Source organism: Armigeres subalbatus, chromosome 3 (assembly GCF_024139115.2).
Source record: "Armigeres subalbatus isolate Guangzhou_Male chromosome 3, GZ_Asu_2, whole genome shotgun sequence".
Lineage (NCBI taxonomy): Eukaryota > Metazoa > Arthropoda > Insecta > Diptera > Culicidae > Armigeres > Armigeres subalbatus.
The window spans coordinates 187,272,209-187,294,903 of NC_085141.1; the positions used below are offsets into that span (position 1 = coordinate 187,272,209).

The 22,695-nt window shown below is 40.9% G+C and overlaps 1 protein-coding gene across 1 annotated transcript in view; it reads right to left on the reverse strand.

Moving 5' to 3' along the window:
- Positions 1-22,695, reverse strand: part of LOC134220672 (tight junction protein ZO-1) — a 192,624-nt gene that overhangs the window by 167,212 nt on the left and 2,717 nt on the right. Inside the window, exon 2 of the mRNA XM_062699772.1 lies at positions 4,604-4,661. Coding sequence (XP_062555756.1) covers positions 4,604-4,661 — 58 coding nt within the window. The remainder of the gene's footprint in view (positions 1-4,603; positions 4,662-22,695) is intronic.

Sequence of the window (22,695 nt, forward strand, 5' to 3'; positions counted from 1 at the left end):
GTTCGAGACCCCTCCCCCCTTTGGGAAGGGGGTCTCCCATATAAATGAAACATCAATTTCTTCATAACTCAAGAATTAGTCAGAAATAAATCAATTTTAGGCGAAACGAAGTTCGTAGGGTCTGCTAGTTGCCTATAAAAGGCAAATCTTGTCCGTACTTTTTATATAGTGTATATCGTTCCCCACCGAGTAGGCACGCTGCCTCTCGGTGGCAATAAATTACATTTAAATTTAAAAGTAAAAAAGTGTCGTTTATTCGTCGTCGTCAATCTAACCATCTCCTCACAACGTAGGGCCCAATCTCTGGCCAGCATGGTGCCGTGACCAGGATTAGTCGTAAAAAGCGGCCCCGAACCATCAAGCTCAGTGGCGTATCACCGATTGAAAGCCATCCGAACCGGCGTGTTCAATCCGATAACACATCCATTCGCCTGCTGGTCGAATCATCCGGTATCTCGTCCAGCAGTAATGTGTTTCCGAAGCACCCGCTTCACTGTTGATTCGACCATCAGCCGTTTCGCTGGCACCTGGGAATCCGACCTGAAACTGGGTGAAGCCAGGTCATGTTGTTAGTATATACATCCGAACCAACAATCATCATCCATCCACATCGTCACCACAGTGAGATATCAAACAATCCAATCCGATCGCCTTTCAACCATTATCCTACTGGTCGAATCGAGGCGGTAATCCGTCCACCGGTATTGTGGACATCCGAAGCAGGCAGCTTCATTCCTGATTCGACCATAGGCCGTTCCGCTGGTATCGGGGAACTCCGTATTGAAACTTGGTGAAGCCAGGTCAAGTTGTCGACTGCGATAACAGGACCCTCCCGCCAACCAGCAATTCCGAACCATCATCCATTCCAAATGCAAAAGTATCATCGTAGAATCCATAAATTAGCACTAGAAGGAAGTACCCAATTCAATCATCGATCAAACGGACCGTGCAACAAGTATGACAGCCAGCAGATGAACCAAAGCTGACGAGAATGACGAAATAAAAATGATTTTTTCAAATTCATTTTGATGTGCCGGGATGTTTCTGCTCGCACTAACGAACTGCGTCATCGAGCTGCAGCGCTCGCAGATAGGGAAACAGTATTGCTTTGTGGATTCATCACATCATCGCTGCCTCGATAGACAGCTACGCGCGCAAATACATCTATGATTTGCGCGCTAAACGAGCACGAGCCCGAATTTAATTGTTAATTGTCTGGCCATTCGCAGCACCTACTTCCAACACAGCCTTCCGTATCGGGACACCTGGAGATCACCACTGCATACAGAATCACAAATCGACCACGTTCTGTTTGATGGACGGCACTTCTCCGACATTATCGACGTCAGGACATATCGTGGCGCTAACATCGACTCTGACCACTATCTGGTGATGGTTAAACTGCGCCCAAAACTATCCGTCATCAACAATGTTCGGTACCGACGACCGCCGCGGTACGACCTAGAGAAACTGAAGCAACCTGATGTCGCCACTGCATACGCGCAGTATCTCGAGGCAGCGTTGCCGGAAGAGGGTGATGGGGCACCTCTTGAGGACTGCTGGAATACAGTTAAAGCAGCCATTAACGACGCAGCGGAGAAAAACGTCGGGTATGTGGGTCGAAGTCGACGGAACGATTGGTTCGACGAAGAGTGCAGACAGATTCTGGAGTAGAAGGACGCAGCGCGGGCGGTCGCTATGGAAAATTATGGACGAGAACAGCTTCCCTGCGAAGCTTACCAGACTGATCAAAGCAACGGTGGATGGTGTGCAAAACTGTGTGAAGATTTCGGGCGAACACTCCAGCTCGTTCGAATCGCGCCGGGGACTAAGACAATGTGATGGACTTTCGTGCCTGTTGTTCAACATTGCGCTAGAAGGTGTCATGCGAAGAGCCGGGTGTAACAGCCGGGGTACGATTTTCAACAGATCCAGTCAATTTATTTGTTTCGCGGATGACATGGACATTGTCGGCCGAACATTTGCAAAGATGGCAGAACTGTACACCCGCCTGAAACGTGAAGCAACAAAAGTTGGACTGGTGGTGAATGCCTCAAAGACAAAGTACATGCTTGTGGGCGGAACCGAGCGCGACAAGGCCCGCCTGGGAAGCAGTTTTACGATAGACGGGGATACCTTCGAGGTGGTCGAGGAATTCGTCTACCTCGGATCCTTGCTAACGGCTGATAACAATGTCAGTCGTGAAATACGAAGACGCATCATCTGTGGAAGTCGGGCCTACTACGGGCTCCACAAGAAACTGCGGTCAAAAAAGATTCGCCACCGCACCAAATGTGTCATGTACAAGACGCTAATAAGACCGGTTGTCCTCTACGGACATGAAACATGGACAATGCTCGAGGAGGACTTGCAAGCACTCGGAGTATTCGAGAGACGGGTGCTTAGGACCATCTTTGGCGGTGTGCAAGACGGTGTGTGGCGGCGAAGAATGAACCATGAGCTCGCCCAGCTCTACGGCGAACCCAGTATCCAGAAAGTAGCTAAAGCCGGAAGGGTACGATGGGCAGGGCATGTTGCAAGAGTGCCGGACAACAACCCTGCAAAGATGGTTTTCGCTTCCGATCCGGCAGGTAACGGCCTCGAACTGTGTATTGTGGCGTCAAATTGTTGATTCAGTGTTATCTGTTTAGATGTAGACTAAATAAATGAATGAAATGAATCCTTGCACAAACATGCGCTTGTATGTATATCACGTTACACACTATGTATGCTTTTTTTCAACCGCGGTCACTGCTCTGGATCTACTTTTTGTGCCAAACTGGTGTGAAGCACCGCACTAAACGTCAACCACAGTGAACGACGGCCGAAATGAGACTCACGTTGTGAACGGGAAAATGAGGTCCAATACCATAGTTTAACGTTGATAATCAAGTTTCCGAGTCGACTGATATATAAATCTCAAAAATTCATCGAGAGATGAATACGCTATTAACGTTCAAAATCTTACATGATTTCGTGACGGTCTCGGATTTGGAAATTTTCATTTATCAGGCTGTATCCGAGTCTTCCCCTTAGACGTAGTTTACGTCAAAACCGGCTGTGCCGGTAAAAGTTCAACAAATTGCTGAGATCCCGGTAAAAAAATTAAGTGTGTTGAGATTTGACTAAATCGAACCTTCCTTCCTTAGTTTCAACTTTCATTACTTTTCATCTGTGCATGTTCACAAGTTTGAATGGTTGTATGTTTGTTTGTTTTAATTATTCAAACAGCATTTCTTCAAAAAGTAGTGGTGCAAAAACAGAGCAGTATTGAAACTAATTTGTATCGCTTCGAACCACTACAATTCTTATACAAACATTGACTTTTATCTTTAGGAAGAAATCTAGCACAGTTAAAATTGCAAATGTGAAATTGTTACAGCCTTGATATGAAGATCATAATAATAGAGTAAAATTAACTGCCATTCATTATCAGGTTTTTTGCCTTTCTCGTATACTAAGTATACGTAAAGGCTATATGATGACTCCAAAACCAAACTTTTGATAGAAGGCTCGGAGACCCATAGTGTTATGTATGTATGTATGTGAGTGTGTATATGTGTACAAAATTTTGTAGACACACTTTTTGAAACTTAGCATTGGCCGAATTACTCGCAACAAGTTCCATTCGACTGAGAATCCTGTCCCATTGTTTGCTATTGAAAATTGGCCAGATTGGACTATGGGATCAGAAGTTATGGCCAAAATACTATTTTCTATGCTCAAAACACGCTAAAAAACACACACTCATATTTTTTTGTATTTTTTTGCACGAGAAAGGCACCAACACCGCTAGGTGGATTAATTAGGGTTTTTATTTCAATAAATGCATGAATTCGATGACTATATAGTCATGGTATTCACGTCTTTATTGCGATATATAGGACGATACAGTGCCCTACTTAGCACAATGTTCGCAAAAGAAAAGTTGTTACATATTTTTGAATAGATGAAAACCTCAACTAGACGAGCACAAGCATTTGCTTTTTCGTAAACAAAAGAAAAAATGTTTGCTGATACCATCCTTCCTCGTAACTAGCCTAGACATCACAACATGAACCTAGTATCAAACATCTCTTTATATCAAGGAATATTTTTTAAGAGAACTTATCTGTTCAGAAAAAAGGTTAAACCAATGGTTATTTATAACCATTGAATAGAATGTGCCTCCATTCATGCATTCTCACTTCATCGTAGATATCCTTTCAACATACTTCATTCACGAAATGCATATCAACCTCATACATGAAGCTATAAATAATTAATACGCAACATAGCAACGAACGCAAAATAACAGGTGTTTTGCATCATTTCTTGTCTTCACTTGTTCGTTACCTACTTGGGTTACAATATTTTTTGACTCACATGTTAAATATACCAAATAATCAGATATAAAAAGCAAACAAGTTCCAACTGAAGCAAAAAAAACAAGCCCCGTAGTGTTCCGACACTCGTGCTCCAGTAAGTGACCATGGGCGAACCGGATGCATGTAACTGATTAAACCAGTTCTTCCGACAACATAACAATTACGCCCATTTATTCACATCAACCTCTCACCCCATAGCGCCGGGCCGGATAGCACGATGATGATGACACACTTACCTTCCGTTCTTGATCGACGAGTCGTCGTTTGCCTGTATGGAGGCATTCTCGGTGGAATCTGAAAGCGTGAATGAACAAATACAAAAAACAACTCATTACTATCGTGGATGAAATCTAGATTAGTAAATGCAGAACTGAGATATTTTATGGGAAATAAGATTAATGCATCACAAATAAGACTCATTTTCAGACATAGACCGTCAATCACTTAATAGTCTCATGATGACTCTCATCTGACTAAAACAATGTACATTGACTTACTTCAAATATGTGTTAAAACTTTCACACATCCAGAAAATTTTAGTAATTTTCAGCAATACAATAAACGCAATCAACGATTAAATTTCAAATTAATCAATTACAAACAAATCCCTTCTACAAAAAGAAGATTTTTAAGATAAAATCAATGCCAATGGTTGCGGATCCATCCAACACTCACTCTTAATGTCCATCTAGGATAGAATAAACTCGTGAGAGTTTCAGTCAGGTATATAGCATTTGTATGCATTGTTCTTGATTTTTGTAGCATGAAGTGAAACAAACCTTTCTGAATCGTTTAGTCTTCATGCATGCAAATAATTTACATACAGAATTAGTTTTTCCGAAAAGTTAAATGACCTTACAGTAAGAACTAATACGTCCACTATTCATCATAAATGCAAAGTTGGGTGACGTTGTCGAGGAAGTGTTTAATTGAAGCATGTGTGGAGATAGAATACAAAAACCTGTTTCAATTCACCGATGGTACTTATCCCAGAAGGTAGTGTGGATAGCAGAGGAGAAGAAAAATATATTGAGAAACATGAGCTGAAGAGTCTTCAAGTGGAAAGCTGATACAGAGAGAACCAACTGTTCTTCGTAGAGAAGGGTTTTGGAATTCTTTCCACGCCTAGCTTCTGTTCTCCAGAGTTCCCACATGAGCAGGGCTTGCAATCCAATGAAGATGAGCAAACCACGCATGCCTCATTCTCTTGCTTGCTTCACAAGCAGCCAGTGGTAGTGAGGAAACAAATTCGGCAAGCAACACGAAGCTTCGATGCTCTTGTCACACATAAGCTACTGAATCATACATGTTCGTTATTTGATCGCCTACCGAGGGAAGCGATTGTAGCGAACTCTTGTGTTGATGTCACTCCTGCGTTGTATTACGAGAGAAGTTGATACATAACAAAGCAAAACAATTCTAAATTTTGCAACTGTTCTCAGGCTGCAATATACGAGACAAATGTAGCGCTTCTCTCTGAATACATGTTTTTACGAAGCAGCTTTGATCCACACGCGCAACAGAAAAATGCGGTTATTTCGAAGGGCTAGAGACTAATTGGGTATAATCTATCTTCTATATAGGGAGATGACGGCTTTTGCAGTTTTTGTTCTATTATTGTCCCTGTCAGGGGGTTTTCTTTAACCAATTATGCTCAAATTTGGCTTAAACATTCTTTGCATATCAAAGAATATTGTGGCCGAATTTCATAAAATTTGGACAACAGAAACGCCCCTGACAATAATAGAACAAAACCTGCCAAACCCCTAATAAAAATGAAATGGTCTGTGTTCGTATCCGCATAACTCGAAAACGGCTGGATAGATTTTCTACATTCCTTCTGCAAATAGGGGAACGGTTTGGCACTTCATTCCATAGCTCCTATTTCCATCCCATCAAAAACAAAGCAATGAAAAGGAATATGGTTTGTTTCTTATTTTTGTAATTTTTTTCAGCAGTGAGCACGCGTGTTAGCAAAAAGAAGCCACGAGATTGGTGCTGTATATTTTTGTTTTGCGATAAGATGAATATATGTTCAGTGAGATGGAAAACGGAACAGTTCCCCTATATCTGTTGTTGTTTCCAACGGGTTTATATGATATTTTTATTTTCTCATGCGGAAATCACGAGTAAGGGTGGAGAAATTATGAAAAACTAAAATTAAGATATTTCGCATGGGCAGCTCAGAACGCGCATTTTCGCCTACTATGCAGGAGAACGTCTGCTGGGTCGACTAGTCATCTTCTATCTTCTTCTCTATCTATACCTATAATAAAAATGAAATGGTCTGTGTTCGTATCCGCATAACTCAAAAACGACTGAATGGATTGTCTTCATTCCTTCAGCAGTTAAATTCGTAATAGTTTCCGACGGGTTTATATGATATTTCCTCTGTGGAAAATCATTAGTTATGTTGAGTAAATCATGAAATACTAAAATGAAGATTTGTATGGAAATTTCCCATGGGCAGTTCACAGCGCGCATTTCCGCCTACTATGCAGGACAACGTCTGCCGGGTCAACTAGTACCTATAATACAAATGAAATGGTTTGTGTTCGTATCCGCATAACTCGAAAACGGCTGGATGGATTTTCTTCATTCCTTCAGCAGATATGTTCGGTATCGTTTCCGACGGGTTTATATGATATTTCCTCATGCGAAAGTCAATGGTAAGGTTGATAAAATCGTGAAAAACTGAAATTAAGATTCTTATGGATATTTCGCATGGGAAGTTCACAACGCGCATTTTCGCCTACTATGGAAGCGGTTAGATTAAGAAAGTAGTCGTATTTTACAAAGTTCTTCGGAAGGTCAATACTATTTTGTTGAGAATTAGTTTATTTCGGAATTCATTGTTCATGAGACTTATAAGATAAGATATCTCGGAATCTAGACCTAAAGTCAAGGATGTTATCAATCATTTAGTAGTTTGTCAATAACTCATCCCAAAAGCTGAGTTTCAAAATGTGTTGTATGGTAGACTTCTAGTGTGGTTCGTTGCTTGAATTCCTTTAGTAACAGAGTTATAGCTATAGTTTCAGTAAGTTAGAGTAAATAATAACAAAATTCCAATCATTTAGTTTAAGTTACTGCAATTAGGCGCTAGTGTACAAAAGATTTTCAGCAAAGTAGGATATCTAAGAATCTATTCAATTTAGCAAGTAGCTGTATTCTACAAAAAAAAAACAAATGTTAAAGATTAGTTTTGTTCAGAATTCATCTACCCAACGGCGCTAATGTACGTGAGAGTTTCGGTAAGGTAGGATATCTCGGAATCTATTTAGCTTAAAAATTCATCGTCTTCTACAAAGTTTATCGAAAAGTCAAAACCTTTATGTTGGAGATAAGTTTAGTTCGGAATTCGCACACCCAAAGGCGCTAGTGTACACAAGACTTTCAGCAAGGTAGGATATCTTGGAATCTATTCAACTTAGAAAGAAGCCGTCTTCTACAAAGTTTGTTCGAAAGGTCGAAATCATTACGTTAAAGCACAGACAAACAGACATAACATATTGAACATTCACTCATCAAATTCATCGTCGTTCAAACACTAACGACAACTGTCTATTTCAGTTAATTTGGCAAATCACGATGCGTACGCCACGAGTAATCAATTGGCCAACTAATGATTATTTGAATTGACCAGTAAATCAGTGAACGATGGAGATTTGACGAGTGTTATTCCTGTTTGTCTGCGAAAACGGCTACCGCAGTGTGGCGTTGGGGGCAATCATCGATGGTGCAGCAGCGGTGGTTGTTGATAGTGATTGAAGACATCACAGCTCTCTAAATTTCACATATTCCACTAGTTTTGTGTACGCTAGCGCCAACAAGATATGGAGTTAGATAACTTTTTGGTCATTTTGCTAAAAATAATTGGGTTTCCGCAACTAGTATTTCATTACCATATATACGTTCAATCAGGTGAACAGTATACCATTTCGATAACCTATTGTATAGAGTACTTTATGGTACAGAACACCAATCCGGTTGGTTTTCTAAGAAGTCAAAACCATTACTTGAATAATTTTTGGTACTGTGGGGTAAAAGTACGCAGGAACCGGTGGGGCAAGAGTACGCATGTGAATCTTCAAGTTCTGATGTCAAACCCGTATCACCGACCGAAATAAGACTACTTCCAACGCGTAAAGATCCAAAACTAAGAAAAAGGGGACAGAAATCGAAAATTGTCACAAGTTTTTAGGATAAGTTGAAGTAATTCGGTGTTAGAAAGAACTTAGCGAACAAAGCACTGAAGCGAAATAATGAAATTCTATTAAGACTTGTTGTACACCTAAACATAGTACGAAAACATAATTTCTTCTAAATAATAATTTCATTTAATCAAAAGAAACATTCATAAATTACGCAACGTTTAGCTGGGAGGGGTTGCGAGATGTGTGACGATCCATATAATTTTTAGAGGATTCATACAAATAGTGTAAGATAGGGGGAAGGGTGATGAAATAGCCAAATTTTACGTTACGTGATTGGTGGACTTTCTTTAAGGAAAATGCCTTTGTATACGCCACGCGAAACCTGATATATATTTTTACCTCTGTAGTTTTTTGTATATATAAAAAACAATGTTTTTTCGTATGAAAGCGCACATTTTTAGGACCCCCTCCCCCTTTAAGAGTTACGTAATCTTTAAACATTCCCTAATATTTGCTCATTAAACATCAATTAAATGATATTAATTCTTATTTGTGTTAATATATACTTAAAGCACATGATTGGATAAATGCGTACTCTTACCCCACCCGATGCGCACTTTTACCCCACCGGTGAGGTAAGAGTGCGTTTTTCACTTGACTTGCAATAAGGGTTCTACTAAAACGAATCTCAATAATTTTTATATTTTTTTTACTGGGTAACATAAAGGAAGAGTATGTAAATCATCGACACTGATTTGATATGCAGAAGCTTGCTTCATAAGGGCCACATGATCCATTGAAAACTAAGTGCGTACTCTTGCCCCACTCTACTCTAATGGTTCTGACCTCCCGAACAACTTTATAGAGAATCATAACTCTCTAAATGATACATATTCTGTGATATCTAATTCAATTGGTAGCCTCATGTGCGTTTCCGCCACCTAAAAAATCAATCCCGAGTTAAGGACTTAATTCACCGTAAGGTTTTGATCATTCTAACTCTGTGGAACATCACAACTCTCAGAATTAAAAGATTCTGATATATAACAGCTTGGTGTAAAATCTATTTTTTATAAGTTCCGAGATATCTAATTCTCTCATATACGCTAGCTCCGCCAAGCAGATGAATTCTGAATTAATCAGACGTTCACCGTAATAGTTTTGATCCTTCGAAAAACTTTGTAAAAACACAACTATCTAAATTCTACAGATTGCAAGATGTCTCATTCAACTGGTGATCTCATATACGCTAGCGGTGCCAAGCGGATGAATTTCAAATTAATAAGATGTTCTGCGTAATGGGTTTGATCTTTTTAACAACTTTGTAAAATATCGCAACTCGCTAAATTCTACAGATTCCAAGATTTCTAATTCAATTGATAGTCTTATATGCGCAAGCGCTGCCAGGCGGATGAATTTAGAAATAATGAGATGTTCATCGTAATGGTTTTGATCTTTCGAACAACTTTATGCAATATCACAACTTTCTAAATTTTTAAGATTCTAAGATATCTAATTCTGGTATACCTATATGCGCCAGTGCCGCCAAGCAAATGAATTTCGAAAAAAAAAATTGAATATGTATGGTTAGAATTTTGGAAAATTACATGTTAGGCTACTTATCAACACATGTTTTTTTAATCGAAATAATTCGACTTTCGTGTTATTAATCTAAAAGTAAATCAAACTTCTAACCCGAAAAATCTAATTATTTTTGGCTAAAACGTGTTTTAAATTTCTAATAAGCTTTTAAAATTGACGTCCTATATGCTTTGCCGGGTGAAACAAAAAAGCATCACCCAGCCCCCATTTTGTTTTCGCGCTGCCGTCAGGGCCAACTAGATGTTCTCCAAAGGGTTTGATCTTTCGAACCAGGGTTCTTATATCAGGGTTCACTCACTTGGACAGTAGATGGGAGAGACTAGCGCGGGGGTGAAAAATTCATTTTCAGTGCAAAACATAAACAAACTCGGTGGCTGCCCCATATTAAAATCCAAGATGGCTGAATCATGAAATTGGCATACTGCTACACCTGTTTGTATTCACCTTGTTTCGAACAACATTGTGGAATATCAAAATTCTTTGAATTTCACTGATTCCGAGATATCTAATTCAGCTGGTAGTCTCATAGACGCTAGTGCCACCTTTCGGATGAATTACGAAATAAGTAATAAGACATTTTTGGCAATGGGTTTGACATTCGAACAACTTTGTAGAATATCACAACTCTCTAAATTTCACAGATTCCGAGATATCTTATTCAACTGGTAGTCTCATTTATTTATTTATTTATGTATTTATTTCGTCAACCGACGTAGACTAGTAGGGTAACCGTACCCTTAGTGGAGGTAGCACCAATAGTGGAGGTAGTGGGGTTTTAATGAGATTTATCATATTTATACACTTTACGAAGGTTTCAGTTGATACATCGTGCTTTAAATATCCTTTTAAATGCAACTTATCTAAAGATTTCGCTTGATAAACTATTGAAAACAATGATTTTCCTTAACAAAATTGACTCCCTTGCACCTATAGTGGTGCAACTGTACCAATAGTGGCGAGTCTCATTAGAAACCAATTGATAGCACCACTATGGGAACCAAAATTAATTTTTACCGCCACTAAAGGAACAGTGTACCCATAGTGGTGCAAGCAATATTTGGCAATTGTTGATGTTAAATGACATCTTTCTCATTTTTGTTAGCAAATTTATTAGTTTATCTATTGGCTAAGATATTAAAACTGTATATTTCCCATAATTATCAATTTTTTAAAAATATCTTATTTTGAGGATCTACTAATACCTCCACTATTGGTACCGTTACCCTACATATACAATATACATGTTTTTCTATATTTTCTTGATGCTATAAATACGGTATTATAGTGTATAAAAATAAAAATAGTTTGGTTAAGTAGTGTTTAATTTTGCGATTTAATGTAAATTTAGATGTGTAGGTTTCGAATTGTGACAAAATATTTTTTTTAGGTTCTGCCGAGACATTGTAAAGCCAATAGTTTCGCAGTGTTGATTATAGATGGCCATCATCTGATTGAGAGGTCCGAATTTTGCATAATTTGTACGGCAGTGATTAATTAAAAATGTATGCCTATGACGCAGTTGTCGAGATGGTATGTAGAATTTTAATTTCGATAAAATGTTTGTTGAATCAATACGCTGCGAAACTATATCGTTAATAAATAAAACCATTGCAGTTTCGCGACACTCTTTCAAAGATTGAATGTTTATAAGCTTGCCTCATATGATGGAAGTCGGAATGTTGTCCAACCTAATTTACGAAGAGCAAATAATAGGAATTGCTTTTGTACTGATTCTAATCTTTCTTCGTGTGTTATTGAAAATGGAGACCATACAATGCTGCAATATTCCAATATCGACCTTACATAAGCAATAAATAATGTTTTAATTGTGTATGGGTCATGAAAGTTATAGCAGAAACGTTTTATAAAACCCATCATATTATTTGTTTTATGAATAATGGTGTTGTAGTGGTCGATGAACGTTATTTCCCAAATCCCTAATTCTTTGGCATTTTTCTACAACCTGGTTTCCTAATTTAATCGAGAGATTTGATGCTGTTCTTTTTCTGCTGAATGATATAAGGTTACATTTTTTTACATTCAGTTGCAATAGGCTTTCATTGCACCATTCGTAGAATGTGCATATTTCGTTCAAATAGACGCTAGCCACCATGCGGATGAATTTCGAATTAATTAGATGGGTGGGATGGGGATGAGTCACAATTGGTTTGATCTTTCGAACAACTTTGTAGATTGTCACAACTCTCTAAATTTTACAAATTCCGAGATATCTTATTCAACTGGTAGTGTCATATACGCTAGCGCCGCCAAGTGGATGAATTCCGAACTAACTAGATGTTCTCCTCAATGGATTTGATCTTTCGAACAACTTTGTAGAATATCACAACTCTTTAAATTTCACAGATTCCGAGATATCTTATTCAACTGGTAGTGTCATATACGCTAGCGCCGCCAAGTGGATGAATTCCGAATTAATTAGATGTTCTCCTCAATGGATTTGATCTTTCGAACAACTTTGTAGAATATCACAACTCTTTAAATTTCACAGATTCCGAGATATCTAATTCAACTGGTAGTGTCATATACGCTAGCGCCGCCAAGTGGATAAATTCCGAACTAATTAGGTGTTGTCCACAATGGGTTTGATCTTTCGAACACCTTTGTAGAATGTCACAACTCTTTAAATTTCACAGATTCCGAGATATCGTATTCAACTGGTAGTCCCATAGACGCTAGTGCCACCATGCGGATGAATTTCGAATTAATTAGATGTTGTCCACAATGGGTTTGATCTTTCGAACAACTTTGTAGAATGTCACAACTTTCAACTGGTTGTCTCACAAGCCTACTAAACAAATATATACAAAATTTTCTATTGCAAAAAAAAACAAGCAATGTTATAAAAGAGAAGAGCGATAAATCTTTGCAAAAGATATTTTAGTTACCAGATAAAGATTGTCACTTCGGTTCCCTTTGTTCTGCTGTCCGAAACATGTGTGGTACCTAACTGTCAAATTCCTTCATTGACATTTAGATCCCCTATCCTCGCCAGCAAAAGATGTTCCGGACAGCGACGCACAGTGGGACGGATTGAAAAAAAGACGGTCAAAAGTACAAATATGGCTTAAAATGAGAACAAATGGGTTTATTATACTTACTGTGATGAAATTTTATCATTTTCAACTACATTCATAACGAGTGTTGTGATTGTAGCATTCAGTACATATACATACATTTTCATGTATTTTACGTCATTTTCAAATGCCTCGGAAAAAACCTGCGGGCCCTGGCGGGCCCTAAATTTCGTTTAGTTTGAAAATATATAATGTAAAGTAGTAGCCATGCGATTTTCAGCGCTGGGTAATGATGGGTAAATTGTTTTCTGACCACATGAAAACACCACGAAATGAGTAAATTTCGAAATAAGCCCAAATTCAACTCCATAATCCAAGGGTTAATATTTCATGAATTTGTGATACAATGTATGCAATTGATAGTTGATTATGTTATCTTTGAAGATGTATTGAGTTTGAAATGATTGGATAACAAATTTGAAAAATATTGCAAAGATATCATACTTCATATTTATATAGTATCAATGGTGTTAAAAACAGTTTTCATGCCAACTTCAAAGGTACCCCAATGAGCACATTATCGTCAAATTGACTCAACCAAAGTTTTTCACAATGTTTTATAACCTGTATAATGCGAGAAAAATATTTAAAAAATAGAATACATCATTTTGGAAAATGACCTTTTGACCCTCTTTCTAAGGATTCGTCCCTCTGTGCGACAGCGACAATCTTTATCTGGTAACTGAAATATCTTTTGTCTTTGCCCTCATCTGCAGAGGATAAAGACAACGCTGAGTTCCAGTTTCTTTATTAGGGAGACTTTCAGCCCATAACTGATACTTATTTAACCTAACACACACATCGTCGAAAATCGATTAACTCTCGAAATGCGCGGCAGGCGATCATTGTCCTATTCTGTTGCAGTTTGGGACAAACGTTTATTGCGAGTTGAGTTTGTCCTAACATTTACAAAAAAGGAAAATGTTGTTGTCATTGGCAATGTTGTTCCTGAAAATAACACATCTAATGGGTGGCCACTAAATAGCGGGAATGGAAAAAATGGCTCTGGAAAAAAATGCAAGGGAGTGCAGCTCAATCTGATTTACGTTATTATAAAGAGTAGTCCTTAGTATTTAAACATAGATTAATGAATGATAGTGTATGGTTCGTGGTCCGCGGCGTAGTTTAACGGATGCCATTTCCGGATGCTGCTTCTTATCCTATTGATGAGTTGCTTCGTGTCTTTGGCCTTCAAATCACGTTTGTATACAATGGAGCTCAGAAGACCAAAAATACTTTAGCAGTTTTCGAAACATTTTCACGCTTTATATTGTCCACCGTGTACTTTTCCCACAATCTTTGTTCGCTTAAAAGTACTGTACTGTTTTATAACTGAACATGCTGGAGTAAAAGTTTGTGGGCGACAATTTTCTGAATATTCTTAGGATTGTTTCACATAAGGTATTATTTCTCTGAAAGCATTAATGTTCTCATAGAAAACAATTGAATTATTGAAATTCCCGTTTTGTAGTGGCCACCCGTTAATAAGTTTGTTTTCATAGTTCAAAATTTAAGAGCATTCCCCATGCTCCACCATTCTATTATTGCACGCTTCCAGCATGCGAATTGTGAACGTATGTTGACTGTGTTTATACGCTCTCTTACTACAGTACTGAACGAATTAAACATGTATCTCCTCAGTGCCATGTTGTAGCATGAAGCAATCCTTCTCGGTCCCGACCCGTAGAAATGGAACTTCCGAGCAAAACAAACCAGTAAATAATGCCAGCAACACAAGCAAAGCGAGAGAGAAGCTTTGTCGCTAAATGATGTTGTGAGTAGGTTGCAACACCGAGCAACAATACTTCATACGCAAAAATGAAGTACGACAACTCTCTCGTGCAGTATTTGTGCGACAAACACAGTACATCGAATATGTGTATCTCCTCTCTCTCGATGAATCTGAGAATTTCCATGCAACAAATTATCATAGAGTATATTCACAAATCTGCACTTTTTACAAGCCCTGCACATGAGCAATGCTATGGAAGAACCATCAATCAAACTCTTATCGTAATTGCCTAACTATACATACTATAAAATTCGATCCATCCACCAACAGTGGAAAACGTCCAAGCGAATATAAAAGTACCCCAGGCCCAGGGCCTTTCAGAGCAGCGATAGCCCAACACAAACTAACCAAAACTTTTGGCGACGGGCTGCGGCTTTTAACATTGTTTGTAACCAACCATCGGTTGATATCAGAAAGCAAACAACAGAAATTCAATCAGTTATGGATCACTGAGTCTTTTGTCTGTGAACTCTGTTCGGGCCGCAGATTCGATGCAAACTAATGTTACACTGTGTGAACCAAGTGGTTCATTGAAGCGTAACGGCATGTGATAGTGTTGCTTGCGAAAATAACATGAATGACTGGTTAATATTGTTATACATGTAATGTAGCATGTAATGTAATGTGGACCCTCCTTAGCCGTGCGGTAAGACGCGCGGCTACAAAGCAAGACCATGCTGAGGGTGTCTGGGTTCAATTTCCGGTGCCGGTCTAGGCAATTTTCGGATTGGAAAATGTCTCGACTTCCCTGGGCATAACAGTATCATCGTGTTAGCCTCATGATATACGAATGCAAAAATGATAACCTGGCTTAGAAACCTCGCAGTTAATAAGCTGCGAAGCGGCTTTATCCCAGTGTGGGGATGTAATGCCAATAAGAAGAAGAAGAAGAAGAAGATGTAATGTAGCATAATCGTCTATGTAACTAAACGTAAATTTAATAATGAAACAAATATAGGTACACAGGATTCTATTTTTACACAATTTTTTTCGCACGTATTTTTGATCACGTGACTTCAACTTACCACCAATTTTTTGCTGAATAAATCAAAGGAAAATTACATGATATTTGATATGCGTTAAACATTCAGGATAAGTGCAAAAATGAGAGAAAGGAAATCGTGTGAAAACAGAATCCAGTGTACTTCAATACAAGCTGATAGTATATTTCGTCATAAATAGCTTAAATGTATCGAATTGAAACAAAATATGGTGAAAAACTAAGTTTAACCTTGTGAAGCCAATGCAGTGTCTTTTTCTTCTTCAATGGCTCTACATGCCAACTGAAACTTGGCCTGACTAAGTATTCTATTAGCATATCCTCAGTATGCATCTTGTGTGGCAAGTACAATTTATACACTTTGACCAGGGTGTCGAGAAAGTTTCCAACCCGAAAACATCCTAGACCGGACCAAGAATCGAATCTCCGGATTGGTAATCCTACGCCTGGGGTCCTCCTTAGCCGTCCGGTAAGATGCACGGCTACAAAGCAAGACCATGGTGAGGGTGGCTGGGTTCGATTTCCGGTGCCGGTCTAGACAATTTTCGGATTGGAAATTGTCTCGATTTCCGTGGGCATAAAAGTATCATCATGTTAGCCTCATTATATGCGAATGCAGAAATGGTAACTTGGCTTAGAAACCTCGTTCGTGAAATAATTCCCTTTTATGCCACTACATATATCAGGCTGTGGTACGTGGCCCATTCATTTAATTTATTTAGCTCACATCTAGACAGATAATATTGAAACAACTATTTGGCACCATAATACAAGGTTCAAGACCACATATTTCCATCATCGGTTACGCCTCACGCTCGCAAAATCGTTCTGTATCAAGTTCGTCCACATCCATCGCAGTGCTGAAGCGAATACCATCTTTGCAAGATCGTTGTCCGGCTTTCTTGCAACATGCATTCGTATTGCAACATTCGTATTGCAACATCATCTTGCAAACTTCGTATTCTTCCATCTTTTGTCATCTTCTGAATACTGAATTCGTCGTAGAGTTGAGCGAGCTCGTGGCTCGTTGTCCATGGTCATAAGTACCGATCTTACGAGTGTTTTGTACATGATACATTTGTGCTGGTATGCATCTTTTCTATCGCAGTTTCTTCTGAAGCCCATAGTAGGCCCGATTTCCACAGATGATGCGCCTTCGTATTTCACGACTAACAATACTGTCAGCTGCTAGTAGCTACCAACGTAGACGAATTACTCGACAACCTCGAAGGTATCTCGTCTTTTGTAATACTGCTCACTAGGGGGGCTTGTCGCGCTCGGTTCCGTCTTAGAAGCATTTACCACCAGTTCTTCATTGGAAGCCATACACTAATTACGTAAGCACTTATGGGGGAGGGGTCTGTCATTTTCTTACTCTCCATATCAACAAAAAAAAATATTTGTATGAGAAATAATCCATATGCAGTGCCTCCTCCTCAGCATGTAGTATGAACCAAATGTAAATAAAAAATCTCACTAATTTTTCGGTAGTCAACAGTAGTGTAGATTAACTAGGTATAGAATAAATTATCCTACAAGATTCCAATTCGAACAATGTTACACTTGCCAAACGGGGTGTCCCGCCTTTCCAAGCGCCGATTTTCGGGATATTTCATATAAACCACTGGCTGGCTGGTCAGCTGGAATCTAGGAGGAACTTGAGATCAACACATTATGAAGCTAGTTGGTAGAGCATCAAGAGGCGCAGTGCAAGCAGCAGAGTTGGGCACAGACGCATGTGCTAGAGAGATTGTTAGGAGAGGTGTTACGAGAAGCAAACCGAACACTGAGGCGCGCACACTAAGGAGTGTTGGAATATCTTTAATGACGGATAGTTTTGGGATATGTTTAACCTTCACCAGATAATGTTCAGACTCGATGTTCAATTAAATCAATTAATCGTGGCTCTCATTCGTAGGCCCAAACAACCACACATCGTATAATAATGTACGATTCAAAATCGTTTAACGATACAAATTGCATCAAAATCTAGTGGTGCAAAGCTTATCAGTTTAATTATAAACTTTCCCTAACGTGCAACGTCGGATATGAAACACACGTCCACTTTTGTACGTAAAAATCGTTTTTATGACTGTTAAGCGATGAACATTCGCGTGCATAGGCATCGCATAACAGAAAAACAATTCTATTATACACCGGATTCTTTTAGTTTTATGATTTCTCGACGAATCATGCAAACTGGATTGCATTCGGGTTGTCTGCCCGATGAGCGCTGAACTTTTCAATAGTAGGCAGAATACGTCCTTATCATCATTATAGTGCTTCCGGAGTTATAGGAGATTTGCAGTTCCCCGTACCGAGCTTCCAATCGATAGTCCCTATTTGTCATTGTGGTCTGCGCCGATTGTCGGCAATCGGACGATGATAACATGGGGAACAGAAGTTGTTGTGAGCCGTGCTTTCTTGGTAAAAAATCGCACGTTGGGTTAGTGCTCCTTGAGTGCGGAACATGCAACTTTTTGCAGAAGTTTAACAGAGCTCACTGTCAAATCCCATCACATTCTAGGCAAGCCTCACAACTCGCAGGGGCTAGTAGAAGGGTCGTCAAGCCCTTGGACATAGTCCGTGCTGTCCGTGGCCCTTATATGAGCGATTTAACGTCTTATAGAAAAAAAACGCACGTTCGTGATGTTGGAGAAGAATTTACCGTCCACTAGGACGTGGTTCATTTGGGTTTCCTTTTCATGATTGATCCAACATTGCAATAGTCTGCTGTGCTGCTGCTGGTTACGCCTCGCAGATCAGAAAATTGGTTGAACAGTTTGAGAGTCACGCCAGCTAGTCCAAGAGGACGCGAAAAGGAAAATTCTGCCTCGCAAAGCAGAATTTTTGTTAAGGACAGGATTCCCGGAACCTAGGACCAAATTCGCTCGCGTTTTCGAGGTGCGGGACGGGCTCACGGTTGCCATTTTTATTATTTCACGCATATTATTTTACGTGCTATTCGGCTGCTGGTCACGCCAGCTAATCAGGGAGAACGCGAAGTGAAAAACATAATTTCTGCATCGAAGTGTGGGATCGATCGTGTTGCAGAAGCACATTGATTATGTGTTGGATTGGCGTGTTTTTAAAATAATTTCATTCACAATAAAAATTTAGTCGCCAAAGTCCAAATTTGCATAGAGTCACCGAGATTCACACTTGCCACAAGTTCTATGGAAGCCTCTAAGTCACCCATCGCAGTCGAACGAGTGTCGTCAACGACCTGCAGCCATCCTGGTCAGGCGTATGGTCTCGATGAGGTGGTCGGAGGCATTAAGTTGAAAGAATTAAGTCAATACAAAATTATCATCTGGTTATCCTCAAATAAGTTTCGAATCAAGATTGAAGCAGCATGATCTGCTATTGAAGGAATCGGAGTTCCACCAAAACGTGTACCTCATGGAGACTATAAATACTAGAATAAAATAAACGAGAAAAGTCGTCAAAGCCTCAACGATATGTGCATAGTATACGTTAGTGCTCGTGGTTAGTGGTAGTATGACTGCGCTCAAAGCACTCGTCGGTGTACAACACGCGTCGAAGTCGTTCGCCGCGACGAAACATTGGGCGGCTACAAGACGGTAGACTAGCCCACGACTGCACGCAGCAGCTGGAAGTGGCGCTCCCAACGGAAGAGGCATGACACAAACGGGCGCGGAACAGACAAAATTCGATTTTCCGTAGGAAAAAGCGCCAGCAGGAAGATCGAGACCGTGAAGAGACGGAAGCAACTGTACCGCGCTAATAATGCACGAAAGTTCTATCAGAAGTTGGACCATCCATGTAAGGGCCACGTGCCACAGCATGAAATGTTTAAGGACATAAACGGGAACCTTCTTCTGATCCAAAGGTGGCCGCACTACGTAGAGCGCCTGAATGGCGATGTGGCAGACAACGGTGGCGGTATGGTAACGTACCTGGGAGCACACACACAGGACATACGTCTTCCGGTTCCGGATCTCCAGGAAATTCAGGAGGAGATCGGCTGGCTGAAAAACAACAAAACCCACAACTACCAGGAGAGCTGTTTAAACACGGTGGTGTTTAAACACGTGAAGGAGGTGAATGAACCACAAGTTGCATCAACTGTTGGGAGAAGCATTCACCGTTCACACCGCGAAAATCGACCACGTAATGTGACCAAAATGTCGGATAGTAATCCTGTGAAAATGGTTCTCAACAACGATCAGACGGGGACAAGAAGGCGAGGTGCGCAGCGAATAAGGTGGATCGATCAGGTGGAGGACGATTTGCGGACCCTCCGCAGATTGCGTGGTTGGCGACCCCGGTCCCGATCGCTTAAATGCCGGAAGTCGTACGGCAGCACTATTTGGAAGACAAACGTCATCATGGAAATAACTGTTGCACGGTAAGCTCACGCTGCTTCCAGTTTGGATGAGGGAAATAGATGATTTGCCAAATCTCGAGATTATACAAGTAGGAGGTCTTAGAATCAAACGAATCATGAAAATCTCCCCGATGCCACCGAAATTTTGAATCAAGATCCAAGGGATGAAAAAAATCTTCTGAACTCGCTGGTAGGGGAATCTGAGTTCCATCTGAAAGTGCACTCTAGAAGAACTATGAAGATATAAGCGAAGAGCCCCTGTCGGTGGACTCTTGGAGACTTTTGTAACGGTGTCGATCAACTGCAAAGTCTTCCAGAATACTGGTTCACGATTCAAAATATACCAGATCTTGTAAGCAGCGGGGGCAGCAGGGACTATGTCCAAGGGCTTGATGATCCCTCCCCAGGCCATCTGCGAGTTGTGGCGCCTGCCTAGGATGTGGTGGGGTTTGACAGTGGGCCCTGTTAAACCTCTATAAAAAGCTGCATGTATCCGCAAGTAGGCTCCGCCAAAGCGACCGTGTGCCGCTCAATGCGCACAAGCCCAAGTCCTGGTGTTAGGTGGGACGCTAAACAGCCCTAACACGACGGCTCTCCGGCGAGACAGGTGGTTTGCGCAGGCCCAATAAGCCGCCTGGAAAACCAATAACTACGATCAATATAAGAGATAATGCGACTCGATATAATCGGCAAAGACCTAGGCGACGAATGATTGGAAGCTTGGAACATGGAACTGCAAGTCGCTAGGTTTCGCAGGTTGCGACAGGATGATCTACGATGAATTACATCCCCACAACTTCGACGACGTGGCGCTGCAGGAGATTTGCTGGACAGGACAGTAAGTGTGGAAAAACGGGCATCGGGCGGCTACCTTTTACCAAAGCTGTGGCACCATCAACGAGCTGGGAACCGGTTTCATAGTGCTGGGTAAGATGCGCTAACACGTGATTGGGTGGCAGCCAATCAACGCAAGGATGTGCAAGCTGAGGATTAAAGGCCGTTTCTTCAACTATAGCATCATCAACGTGCACTGCCCACACGAAGGGAGACCCAACGACGAGAAAGAAGCGTTCTACGCACAGCTGGAGCAGACATACGATGGATGCCCACTGCGGGACGTCCAAATCGTCATCGGTGACATGAACGCGCAGGAAGGGAGGAAATGTATAGACCGGTCATCGGATCGGATAGTCTGCACACCGTATCAAATGACAACGGCCAACGATGCATAAACTTCGCAGCCTCCCGCGGAATGGTAGTCCGAAGCACCATCTTTCCCCGCAAAAATATCCACAGGGCCTCATGGAGATCACCTAACCAAGAAACGGAAAACCAAATCGACCACATTCTAATCGACGGTATATTCTTCTCCGACTTCACGAACGTCCGCACTTGCCGCAGTGCGAATATTGAATCCGACCACTACCTCGATGCAGTATGCCTGCGCTCAAAACTCTCGACGGTGTACAACACGCGTCGAAGTCGGACGCAGCGGCTTAACATTGGGCGGCTACAAGACGGTAGACTAGCCCAAGAATATGCGCAGCAGCTGGAAGTGGCACTCCTAACGGAAGAGCAGCTAGGCGCAGCGTCTCTTGAAGATGGCTGGAGATATATTCGATCCGCCATTGGTAGCACCTCAACCGCTGCACTTGGCACGGTGCCCCCGGATCAGAGAAACGACTGGTATGACGGCGAATGTGAGCAGTTAGTAGAAGAGAAGAATGCAACATGGGCGAGATTGCTGCAACACCGCACGAGGGCGAACGAGGCACGATATAAACAGGCGCGGAACAGACAAAACTCGATTTTCCGGAGGAAAAAACGTCAGCAGGAAGATCGAGACCGTGAAGAGACGGAGCAACTGTACCGCGCTAATAATACACGAAAGTTCTATGAGAAGTTGAACCGTTCACGTAAGGGCCACGTGCCACAACCTGATATGGGTAAGGACATAAACGGGAACCTTCTTACGAACGAGCGTGTGGATGCGAAGTGGAAGTGGATGGAAGGTGTCGTGTGTCCCATGTACAAAAAGGGCGATAAGCTGGATTGTAGCAACTATCGCGCAATCACATTGCTGAACGCCGCCTACAAGGTACTGTCCCAAATTTTATGCCGTCGACTAGCACCAATTGCAAGGAGTTCGTGGGGCAGTACCAGGCGGGTTTTATGGGCGAACGCTCCACCACGGACCAGGTGTTCGCCATTCGCCAAGTACTGCAGAAATGCCGCGAATACAACGTGCCCACACATCATCTATTCATCGACTTCAAAGCCGCATATGATACAATCGATCGGGACCAGCTATGGCAGCTAATGCACGAACAC